Source organism: Fusarium fujikuroi, chromosome FFUJ_chr05 (assembly GCF_900079805.1).
Source record: "Fusarium fujikuroi IMI 58289 draft genome, chromosome FFUJ_chr05".
In the NCBI taxonomy this organism is placed as follows: domain Eukaryota; kingdom Fungi; phylum Ascomycota; class Sordariomycetes; order Hypocreales; family Nectriaceae; genus Fusarium; species Fusarium fujikuroi.
The window spans coordinates 731239-743429 of NC_036626.1; the positions used below are offsets into that span (position 1 = coordinate 731239).

The window sequence follows — 12191 nt, forward strand, 5'->3', positions numbered from 1 at the left end:
TTATTGGGGATTTACTGATACTAGGACATCTCCTTATATGGTATTAAAATTTATCACACTTTCTTCCTATTGGGACCCAGGAGGCTGCAAGAAGTATATAGAATCAGACTGAGATCTTGTTTCCTACCAGGAACACGTCAAGATGTCAACTTCAGCCAGTTTCCACGGCCACAACTCCCCCTTGATAATGAGGAAAAATCCCAAATAACAATAGATGAAACGAAAGCTTTCCTTAACGACCTCACCAAACCAAAAGCCAGTGACCTCAGCGTCAGGGCTAGGGTGCGACCATTCATCTACTCACGTCGACTGAAGGAGGGCAGCTTCTCAATCCCAGACAGCGCTGGTTGTCGAAGAACAAGCAGATGAACACTAAGCGGCCGGGGGACCCTCAATCTTAGCAAGTTAGCTAGGATCTCTTCGTGAGATAGATGTTGGGATTAAGACTGCTCCTTGCTGGTACATATCACCATTCCAGCAATATGGTCCCCAGCCGGAACATCGACGTGCTCACAGCTGGCCCTCGAGGCTCAGCATCCAGCCGCCTGCCTGCCACGCTATTTAGCTCCAATCCCGACACCGACATCCTCCTGTCGAAAGCAACAGCGCACCGAAAAGAAAGCAGAGAGTTAAGCTTTACTATCCGAAAGACCAGACCTAGAGAAATACTTGATGCGTCAGAGATCGCTACCACCTGGAAGATGGTGCGAGACACACTTCTTCGTCACTCGACCACGCCAGGATGCGGCTCCGTCAACATCACCAGTGAAGCGACTGATGTATATCAACCTATAATTCTCCTCTGTAGCATGACTGTGTCGTCCGACCGGTCGCTCTGTCTTGGCGCTTGCTTTTATCCTGACTGTAAAGGGTAGCAACGCGAAGAAGGTGTCCGGTACCATAGACAACCTGCTCCGTCAGTTCAAGCGGTATTTTATTTTCTCGGTCACTAGAACTCCCTTGATAACTCGGCGTGCGACCACTTGAGCCATCTGTCACTCATGTGTCACTCGCTCGGTGGTCATCTATAAGGACCGTAGCATTAGAGATGCAATATAGAAATATGGCAGCCTTCGTTTCCTTGCTTTTAAAGTTAGTTAGGTAGGATTAGGAGTACACGGCTTCTCTTAATCTTGAAAGATTAATTTCCAGATATCTCCAATGACATCATGAAGATGTGGCGGTACATCGAGTTCAGGACGAGTGAGCTCCAGCCATGAATGCATGGGGATAGCGGAGACACCCTTTCAAGCTCAAAATCTGATGCCTCCGCTGTTTTAGTCGGGATTACGAGGTTATAGGATGAGCCCAAAGTACGGTTGTCTAACATATGGCGACGAAGTAGTTGTCTCTACCAGCTCTCCGGAAAATGTCCTTTGTGGCACTTATACTATAAAGAGAATCCCAATCTAACACCAAGAGACGTCCATCCCGGACAAGTCCCTCAAGAAGATACATGAACAGTATTATATTCGGCAGACATATGGAAATTAATGCCATTTCTTGGTGTATATTAGCTCGTAGCTTTGTCTACCCCCTCTGAGGACACTCGCTGAATACAGTGGGATGGAATGGATTGATGATGCTAGGCTCGTCTTCACCAACATTGTCAATTGCAAGCTTACAAACGCAACCCAAATTATATTAGAGTTCCCTTTCTTGTTGCGAGATGCAAGTTGCAATAAGGGCTGAAGACGTCTACCATACTTATTGATTGACACTTGCAGCATATAAACATGTCCTCCTCGGGATATCTCAAGCCGACCGCATCAAGGAGAGCAATCACTGTTCAATCTATAACACGCCTCGACTATCTCTACTTCAATCTCAACTTATCTTTTCTCAATATTCTTCGTTTGAAGACCTCCCAGCTAATTCCCAACTATATTCACCAAAAAGCCTTCCGCGAGTTCTCTCAATACCTATTTTCCGGTCATCAAACAAGGGAAGGACAATGCTCTTGACCAATCCCGCTGTCTTACTGCTGCCAGGTGTCTCGCCGAACTCGTCTTGCATAATGCGTGGAGTTGGTGTCTTGCACACAGCCTTAAACCTTCAATATCATTCTCCATGAATTTCAATCTTCCGTTTGAGGAGGAGGCTTATATGGTTGACAGCATTAGCCCTCAACCACAAACTTTCTGCAAAGAACGAGGCAGTTTTAAGGAAGCCAATACCATGTCTGTGTGGTTTTCCAACCCTCTCACGGCGGATTTGAATGGATTTGATACCATTTCGCACTATACCTTGTTCAAAGACACATCTTGTCTCACTGCTTACCTTGACTGGACATGTAAGTAACAGAACCTCCGAGTGAGAATTTGATCCCGCCCGGGATGAACTTCCATACATATAATGATGTTCGTATCGTGTTGAAAAGTAAATACAGGCTGAAAAAGAACCGGGAGACGACCCACTGAGGCTCAGGCAACACGCAACATGCCAAGAAGGCAAAGCTATCGACCCTGGCGTGCCCTGCTTTCCACATTTATCATCTATCGAACAAAATCTAAAGTATAGCATGTGGGACTTAAGCCTTGCGTCTCACGTGGTTATACAAATAAGTTTGCCCTTTACTATAATGTTCATCTTCTATGTATGAGTATTTTGCGAAGCAAAATCAGGAAGAGCATGGAACCGACCAAAACAAGGAATTTAGAGAAGAGAGGGTAGATTAACTATGAACACCCAATGCACACGATATCCAGCATACTCACCAGCAAGTATGAAGCATCTATTTTCTTTGTATACTATAGCAGTCTTGTCGGCAGTCCTGACTGTGATTGTGACGGGGAACCCAACTCCCGCCGGCAAGAGAGCTCACCACACACAGCATCATACAGGACTTCGTTGGACTAATCCTCTGTTGGAATACTACGAAGATCTTGAGGAGATAACAATGATTGGCCTACATAGTTATAGCAAAATTCCCCGTGACCGACGCAACCCTCGCAGCCAAGAGTATTCTCAGGGCGGTCAACGGGCTGGTTTTCGACTCGCTAGCTTTCCTCACTGCAGGCTTCACAGTCCACAAAAGCTCACAGGCTATCGGGGAATGATTCTGCTTCTCGCCATGTCCAGCGAAGCTGCTCATTGTTTCGGCCGTGCGAGAGGGAGTGTGGTAGCCTCTTATGTCGATGATTATGGAAGCAGATTCCGTGGGAATATAAGCATTTCTCCTAAAAACGCCTACAAAATACCCGGTTCAAGGTTTTGGCATTCTTTATATATCGCTAGAACACCATCGGAATTGAAGCTGGGTGGAAAGAATAACAGAGCGTGCTGGTGGTAAAGATGCAACCACCATCCCGCCCTATTAACGACACTCGGTTTCACGAATAGATTGGATTTGGCCAAACGAGACTTTTTATATATACAGTCTCACACTCTACTAAAAACCATGCCTTCTCTCACCTCGCTTCCCATGGACATACTGGAGGAGACCGGAGATTACCTGTAATTTCTCAACCCCAGGAAAGGCACTCACCTTTGCACACACGGAAAAAGAGATTTATCAAGCACTAATAAGGGAAAACAACTCCAAAGAAACAGAAACGCGATAGTTTTGTGTTTCCGTCTTCTTCCTTGACTCTACATTTACCATGAGTGGCTAAACTGTTTCGGCCACCTACTATATACGCAACTCAGGATAGCAAGACAAGACCATTGGACGAACTCAAGCGCAAACTCTTAGGCTGAAGGTTAGACTCTATATATATATAATGAACCAGGTCTCAATCCTAATGAGGATCCAGAGAATGTAGCTGAAACCTGTGATTGAGCTCAAAGGCTGATGTCCAGTTCCAGCTCATGTCGTCGCCAAGGTCCCCGGCCTCGAGGGAACATACTCAGCAATCATCGACAATCCCAGGAGCTTGATCGACGCCTACAAGATGATTCCTCGTGGAAAGATCATCATCATCATCATCATCATCATCATCATCATCATCATCATTGCGATGCCCGTGAACGGGTGGAGGCTAGCACAACCTCTACCGAAATCCCATGGTCTGTCCTCAAGGCACCAGAGGAAGAAGCTGTCGCGCCATAGACCAAAAGCAATGAATACCAAGCCCTCGACGACGCGGAAACAGTGGTTTGAGACGACTAAACTATCGTTGGGGATAACAATAGCCCAGAAAGTTGCTGGTTAAGGGGCCAGCGAGACTGTCAAACAAACGGGTATGACGATTCCATCAGCCCGCACTTGTCGATATACTTGGACAGCGTCGCTTTAATGAACCTTTGATAGTGCCCTGGCCGTCAAAGAGAAGATGAGTGAGATTTACCGATTCCAGTCGACCGTCGACCAGAGCATCGTGTGGCTCCGTGATCACGCGACTAATGACGAGGGGGGGCTGACTTATCCACGTCCCAGAGGTGAATGCGTTCCGCATCGCGGGCCCTGTTGGCTTCCCAACATAAATCTCCGAGCAAATACGGCGTTTTTGAATCAGTCACTCAATATGCCTACTTCTTTTACCTTGAAATTGGATTCAGGACCCCTGCGAAGTATCTCACTCGCAACACAAGTCTTCCGCTATGCAGCCAGCGGGACTACCATACAACTCTACCTGTGCGATATCATACAGCGCTTTAGCCATAGCCCAGGCAGATGTATAAACTTACACTGACTCCAAAACAAAACATTTTCCCCTTTCTTAAGTGTCACTCGATGAACATGATGCTCGGGGTGTACTCCGCTGCGTCAAACGTCAACACTTCGACAAATCATTGCATTCACAAGCTGTTGATTGCAGGTGTCAGTATCACAACAAATCATCCCGTTTTTATGAGCTCTTTCAAGAGAAGTACACTCGATAGAAGACAGGCATCGCTGAAACGCAAGACCTAAGTCCCATACACCTCAACGATGCCCACTCCAACACGAACGTTTTCCGTCGGCAGTACACCCAGGTCCTTCACGTCTATGGATCACACAAACTCATATGATAGCCGTGCTTACGACAAGTGCAGTCCTCCAACACAAGGCTTTGCTTGAAGCGTAATTACCCGACGGGATCAAGAATCGGATTCACCACCTGGCTCAAGAACAGGAGGAATGTTAAAGAATGGCGGACGATAGCTACCACTAAATGTATTTGATGGATGCTGATGCAGAGACTCTGAGCTGGGCATCTTCCGGCATGACCAGTATCTGTCAAGGCCTCCCCTACACATTCCAACAGGCTCAAACAAAATTTTGATCAAACCAAGGAAATATGCCCTCCTAGAAGCCCTTCTCAGAACTCAAGACCAACAGCTTATCGTAGGTGTCCGCGCCGCTTCCGTCCGGGGCATTGTGGTCGGCGAAGAATGCTCCTCCAACTTCTACAGGGACTGTCCAGAAACTCTTTATATATATACAAGCCGCCGCCTTTCGACCTTTGTAGACGATTCTGGATCTGACCCAAGAAGGCACGTCCCAAGACTCCGAGTTCCAAGACCAAGCTACATTTGACCCGCCAGAATGCGCTTCGACGACTTCAAGGATCACATCAAGCTTGATCGACATCACGAGGATAAGTATGTCATTCATACAACATCGTTCCACCGATTCGAGCAAGACCATAACGAGCTTATTGCGATTGGATCCTCGTACACGCCAGCAGACAAGTCAATTTGTACTCTACAGCGTCTTCTGTAGTGTTTGAAACATCCAGGTCCTCACCTATAACCGGTTATAGAGTACTACCAGCACACAGCAGATAAAGAATGTCTAAAGACCCTCACGCCCCGGACAGCTCCTCCCAGTAGTTGGATAAGAGAGGTTACCACTCGAATTCTACTCTTCTTCCCCTTGTTTCAGATACCCCTTAAACTCTGTGTTTCCGTCTTATGACAGCCTCGACCCATAAGAAACTCATTCTAATACTTTTTAAATCTCTCGTTTTACCGACGAACAGACCAAGCCGGAAATCTTTGCCTACATTACAATTTCAATGGACGGATCTCCGGAGGCTTCTGCTTCTATCATCTAGCGTATTGAGCGTCAGAGGGCACCCCATGCAGTTCCATGCAACGGGGGTGAAATCTCTTCTGCTGAAAAGCACCTTATAAATTAGCGTGTGAATACCTCTCTGTTCGTCATCTTCAGTTTAGTTCGGAGACAAAATCATCAGAACGTTTGGTAACCTGAAGCCATATACTACAGTTTCCTTCATGAAATCAGCGTAACACTCAATATCAATCATCGTGGTAAAGAGGTTGTACTTGGATGTCGAAGTTCCCAGAGCTGTCGCTGCACAAATCTTTAGCATCGGGACTTATAACCTACGCCTATCCTGGATGGCTACGAAGGAACAATAGTCCTTTAGCCTCAGATTATTTCTCTGTTTATTATATATATCACGATGACTCACCCCCAAATCCCATTGGGAGTTGATGAGTTAGGTGGAAAGTGGTGCTCGATGGGTTGAGTACCAGTCAATCAACCCTCGCCAAAGATGGATACGCCAGATGGAGAAGACAAGGACTACTTGGGAAGAATAACCAGTTATGATAAGAAGGCTGCTGTGGGAGAGTGGGCCAACACTGGAAGGATGGGACATGATACTTCGCAGGTGCTCATACACTCGCAGGAAATGGTATTTCCCGATCTTGCTCTAAGATAAATGCTTTAGAATAGACTTACATGAACAGAAGTAGTCTAAGTAAAATAAGAATTAGAACCTTTTTGTGCCCAACATGCTTGCCTTGAACAATGTGAAAATGACAGGTCTCTATGCTAGTATTGAGAAGCCTCCTCCTAGCATCTCGGGCATAACTATTCTTCAGCCACAGGCTGTTTCTTTGGGCAACTCACCTAGAGCTGAGTTGATCTCGAACATTATTTCACGCTGTATTATTCTTAGTGCAGTCATTCACGTCTTCATAGCCCTCATCTCCCCCGAACAAGCCTGTTCTAACCCAAGTAACCTCTCAGTCAGCCAACATAGCTTCTTGTGCACTACGTTCTATGCTTCTACTATCCAGTCCATCTCATTGATATATCATCATAAAGGTAATCTCCCTATCAGCTCAGAATGCTTTCGCTGGTTTGAGATGAGTCTTGGGTGAATAAGCCCTCGCGACAACAGCTGCTGCTGCGCTGGCAAAGTACTCCTCTCCCTGACTCGTAACCACTTTGCTGCTTCCATTATTCCTGAACCGGCTCTTAATACATGCTCCCAAACGACTGGAGTCTTTCTTTGTTTTGTTCGTATATCCATCTAAAACGCTTTCGCTCCGTATATTGTACCGTATAGCATCTTTCACAAGCTTGTGTATCTCATAAGTGCGTTCATTATCGCCAATGTGGTACTCTATGAGGAAGGAGAAGTTCTTGAGTCGGCGTATCGCTTCTTTCTTCTTACTCTCGGGCATATCTTCCGCCTGTTTTGTTTCTCCGTAGGCCGCAGCAGCATCCACCAGCCGCTCATTGATGGTCTGGTTATCCGCGTAGGCAAGGATATGTAGAATTTTGTGTGCTAGCTCGTTCTCTTGGCGAATGTGGTGAATCGAACGACTCCAAGTTTCAAGGATGCTGTTGGAATTGTTGTGTAGCCTGTATCTGTCAAATTCGGGTTCTTTCAGCATGCGCCAACGCGTGGTTTCTTTCTTGAATTCAGCAAGATACTGGCTGACGGACGTCTCTGTTCTTCGCATGAATGCCCCAGCTTGCGAAATAGCGAGAGGGAGAAACTGCAGCTCTTTAAGCAGCAAAACAGCATCATCTAGCTCGTCATCACTTATCGATTGAGGCATTGTCGACTCGAATAATGCCTTGCTTTCTTCTGAAGTCATCCTCGGGACAACTATACCTCTCCGTACGCCGGCAAGACTCCCAACAATTGCTTCATTGCGACTGATCCATAAGATAGTGCCATTTGGGCCTTTTGGGATGTAATTCATGATCTTGCTGGTGTTTCTCACTCTTGAACCGACGCCAAAAAGGGACAAGTCGTCGGCATTGTCGATAACAAGTAGCCATCTAGGCAATGACTCAATCTTATGCCGTACATTTTGTAAGAGCTCATGCTGAGAACCTTGAGTGTTCATGCCCAGCACGCTTGCAATTGAGCCATAATCTCGGGCAAAAGTCACCTCGCTATCCGCATGAACCCAAAATACAGAACATTTCCTCTTGCTGCATCGACTATAGGCGAAATCCAGCGCGATTTGCGTCTTGCTGTCAATTCATGTGAGTGAAGTTCTTACAGCAGTTTTTTGTGGGCTTACCCAGATCCTCCCAGGCCCCAAAGAGCGGCGCTTCGAAAGTCGTCGGAATCCTTGGGCAGAAGTTCCTCAAGTTTTGATGATATCTCAGTGCGCGGAACAAACTCTTCATTCTTCTCATATGGAAACAAAAAGAACAGTCTCGACTCAAAATGCTGATTGAAGTTGAAGGTTTGATGGGCGTTACCTGTCGCACTGATCCCTGTCACAACGTTGCTGCCATAGACCGGGTCGTTAAATCTTGGGCCAGCCATTGTAGCTAATATGATATTCTGTTTGAACTGAAAAACATGTTTTCTCTAAATGGCTTCGCGATATTAATCAATTCATGCGTCGCATGTCCTGTTCTCCCCAGACAGATTCGATCAGGTTGTGGCCAATCGACGTGGTCGCCTTGCCGCCCGAGACCCTGGTCAGGATCCGTAAATTGAGCCTGGATGAAACACTATCATGCTTTTCTATCTCGTCCATTCCGCGGGCGCTTAAAGCTTCAATTTTCCTCAACTTGACAGAAACCTTGTACCTTTTTCGACATGCAAAACAGTGGTTGTGAGATCCAATGATTGCTCCACCAAGAAGCCGCAATGACTTCTTAATCGGCATAATATGTGCCCTTCCTCTTGAGTATGAAGCAGTTGGCCATATTGTCGATGAGTTTTGGGATATCAAGCCTGGAAGAGCGGTCGGTGACACAAACTCATACTCATTCGGCCGAATCGGAGATGACAATGTTGTTCTCGTCATGTCAGGCATGGGTAAGGCCAATGCTGCGAGTACGGCTGCGAGCCTTCACATCAGCTTTCCGAACCTCGAACTTGTTCTGGTAACTGGGATCTGCGGTGGTGTTCCAACGTCTGATTCTAGTGCAGAGCTTTTGCTGGGCGATGTTGTAATTAGCAAGGCTGTCGTCGAATACGATTTTTTCCCCAACAAAGTTAGGAGCAAGAGCTCCATCGATGATCGGTTAGCAAGACCGACGAGACATGTACGCGGTTTCGTTGCGCGTTTCGAGACAAACAGACTCCGCGACGCGCTTGAAGACAGGTCAGCTATCATCTTGGAAGAGCTTCAATCACGGGCCGAAGTGAAGGACCAAGCTTCGGTCTACCGATATCCTGGAGCAGACAAGGACTGTCTATTTATTCCCTCATATCGACACAGGCATCAATCGGACTGTGATATTTGCACCTCGGGATCTGAAGAGGTGTGCGACGCAAGTCGCAAGATTTCGTGCTCCGAGCTTGGATGTGATGAGAAACAGCTCATCGCCCGAAAGCGTCTCGACCAGAATTGGAAACTCCAAAATGCAGGTCGCGAGAAAGAGGCTCAAGCCCCATTCGTCTTTGTCGGCCATTTCGGTTCGGGAGACACTGTCCTCAAATCAGGCGAAGAGCGCGATAGACTGGCACGAGCGCATGATATCGTCGCATTCGAGATGGAGGGTGCTGGTGTCTGGGACGAGGTCCCGTGCATTATCATCAAGGGTGTATGTGACTACGCCGATAGCCATAAGAATAAGGGATGGCAGAACTTCGCGGCGGCAACAGCGGCTGCGGTAACGAAGGCGCTCATTGAAGAGTATCCCAAGACTGACAACCCCAGAAAGCAAATTGATGATAGCAGCCGAGCTGAGAGCGAGGAAACTAGTGAAGTCGGAAGGGATGCGCCAATATTTTATGCCGACGTGTCGAAGTGCAATATTTTCACTGGATTTCATTCAAGTGGTGGAACGCAAATTATCAATTTTGGATGAAGGCGGAGGTCTGTGTAATAATGTTAAGAGGTGGAATGAAGGCACAGTTGGTACACCACATCATGTCACCGTTGGCAAGAAAGACTTAAGATGTAAGATGAGTATAACATGATACTCGAAATGCTTCATAGATTTCATAACTACTTAAAAGTGCCATTCATGACACAGCTTAAACCATTTCATATTTCATATCCGATTCATTTAAGCATCCTGCTTTCGCTGGTGCTCGAGCTCAATGCCAGTGGCGTGGCTCTCCTCAGCATATCGGTGCTTCTCATCACGAGCCTGGTCAAGCTCCTCGGCGTTCTTGTTACCGTGAAGACCAATCTTGTACCAGGGAAGCGCGAAGAGCTCATCCATGTTCTCAAGGCTTCGTCCACTGGTCTCGGGAACGGAGAACCAGACCCAGACACCACCGACGAAGGTGACAGCGGCAAAGCACCAGAAGGTTCCCTTGGGGGAGATACCACCCTCGGAAACAGACAGAAGCATGTTAGGAACAGCGCGGGAGTTTCCGTACTGGTTAGCGAAGTGTAGAGTCATAGCCCAAGATGTAGCGAGGGCACGGATGCGCAGAGGGAACAGCTCGGCAGTCAGGAGGTACTGCATAGAGTTCCAGCCGAGAGCCCAACCGAAACCAGAGACGTAGATCATGGCGATAGCGCCACGAGAAGCACCCTTGTCGCTCTCGGGGAGAACAAAGTCCTCGACGACACCGAGCTGGGGGATCTTGGTGAGGAAAGCAGCGACGTAGATCATGGCAATGGTCTGAAGAGTGATACCGATGAGAAGAGCGCGCTTTCGGCCGATGACATCGACGAGGAAGAGAGCGCAGATAACAGCGGCGATGAGCTTGACAATACCGAAGACAGCGGTGACGAGAAGACCCTCCTGCTTTCCAACAATGCCCATGATCTTGAACAGGTCGGGAGCATAAAGGGTGATGGAACCAGCGCCGGACCACTGAGAGAGGAACTGAACCATAGAGGACATGTAGAGACGGTACAGGTTGCTGGGGACAAAGATGAGCTCCTTAATCTTGCCAAGGAAGCCAACACCCTTGGTAGCCTCGAGCTCATGGTCAAGAGCAGCCTGGATCTCAGTGATCTGGTGAACAATGTACTCTCCATCAGCGGGCTGCTGTCGGAGACGGCCCAGCACACGGGCGGCTTCGTCGGGACGGCCTTCCTTGACGAGATATCGGGGGGACTCGGATTGGAAGAAGCTGAGGATGAAGATGATGCCGGACATCATGATGTGAAGACTGGTGGGGACGAGCCATTGGTTGTGAGAGTCATCGGGGAGGTTGAGATGGCAGCCGTAGTTTGTGAAGTAAGCGAGAACGATACCGATGTAAACAGCGCCCTGAACTGTTAGATGATGTATATGTGAAAGGTAAGGGGAGTAGACTTACAGTGAACATGCAAGAGCAGAGACCTCGGACAGCAGCGGGGGCAATCTCAGCGATGTAGACAGGTCCAACGACAGGAGTCTGACCGACACCAAGACCACAGATGAAGCGACCAGCATAGATAGCACCAAGGTTTCCGTTGACACCACCGATCATGAAGATAACAATACCAACAGCCCAGAGGGTGCAAAGAACACGGGTAGCCCAGATACGACCAATACGATCACAAATCATGAAAGCACTACACCAGTCAGCACCCAAATTCCCAGTCATTAGCAGAGAGGATGACTTACATCAGAGCACCGCCAACAGAACCGATTTGAACCATAGCAGAGACATTGGCCTTGATATTAGCCTGCTCAACGGAAGAGTAAGAATCATAGTGAATAGTCTCCTGGAAGTCCTTGCTGTTGAATGAGCCAGAAATGAGACCCTCGTCAATACCTCGCGCCGCACCGAGCAGAGCAAACGACACAACGGCAAACCAGAGACGCCAGTTGAAAGCGCCGGCTGGTTCGCCCAAGTCCTTCAGCTTGAAGATGTTGACGGGTTTCTTGACGCCTCCAGCCATGATGAAATTGCCCTTGGTAAGAGATATAAGGGTGAAAGAAGAAAAGGATGGACAGAAAGTGCCTGGTGTAGGAAAGGGAGAGAGACAAGAGGAATCTGGGGATCCTTTTATACAAATTGCAATGATCGTTTCCCCACGAGATTTGCAGGTTTGATCTGGTTCACCCCGCTCTTCTCTCCGGACTTCGTTACACCGAACCCAAACACTAAACTTTCCCCATCCCTCAAATAAACAACATG

General features: G+C 47.6%; 4 protein-coding genes; 2 read left to right on the forward strand and 2 right to left on the reverse strand.

The window, feature by feature from the left end:
• Positions 1-3893: 3893 nt before the first annotated feature.
• On the forward strand, positions 3894-4154 carry FFUJ_06971 (uncharacterized protein; the record flags this gene model as incomplete). XM_023577171.1 has 2 exons in its annotated part: positions 3894-4008; positions 4135-4154. The coding sequence occupies 2 exons, from the start codon at positions 3894-3896 to the stop codon at positions 4152-4154; spliced, it is 135 nt and encodes a 44-aa protein (XP_023431492.1).
• A 2866-nt stretch (positions 4155-7020) lies between these two features.
• On the reverse strand, positions 7021-8471 carry FFUJ_06972 (uncharacterized protein; the record flags this gene model as incomplete). XM_023577172.1 has 2 exons in its annotated part: positions 7021-8170; positions 8221-8471. The coding sequence occupies 2 exons, from the start codon at positions 8469-8471 to the stop codon at positions 7021-7023; spliced, it is 1401 nt and encodes a 466-aa protein (XP_023430282.1).
• A 305-nt stretch (positions 8472-8776) lies between these two features.
• Positions 8777-9970, forward strand: FFUJ_06973 (uncharacterized protein; the record flags this gene model as incomplete). The annotated part of the gene is made up of 1 exon (XM_023577174.1): positions 8777-9970. One exon carries the CDS (start codon positions 8777-8779, stop codon positions 9968-9970), a length of 1194 nt encoding a protein of 397 aa, XP_023430283.1.
• A 201-nt stretch (positions 9971-10171) lies between these two features.
• FFUJ_06974 (related to quinate transport protein) lies at positions 10172-11952 on the reverse strand (the record flags this gene model as incomplete). XM_023577175.1 has 3 exons in its annotated part: positions 10172-11335; positions 11385-11622; positions 11675-11952. 3 exons carry the CDS (start codon positions 11950-11952, stop codon positions 10172-10174), a joined length of 1680 nt encoding a protein of 559 aa, XP_023430284.1.
• Between the last annotated feature and the right edge of the window lie 239 nt (positions 11953-12191).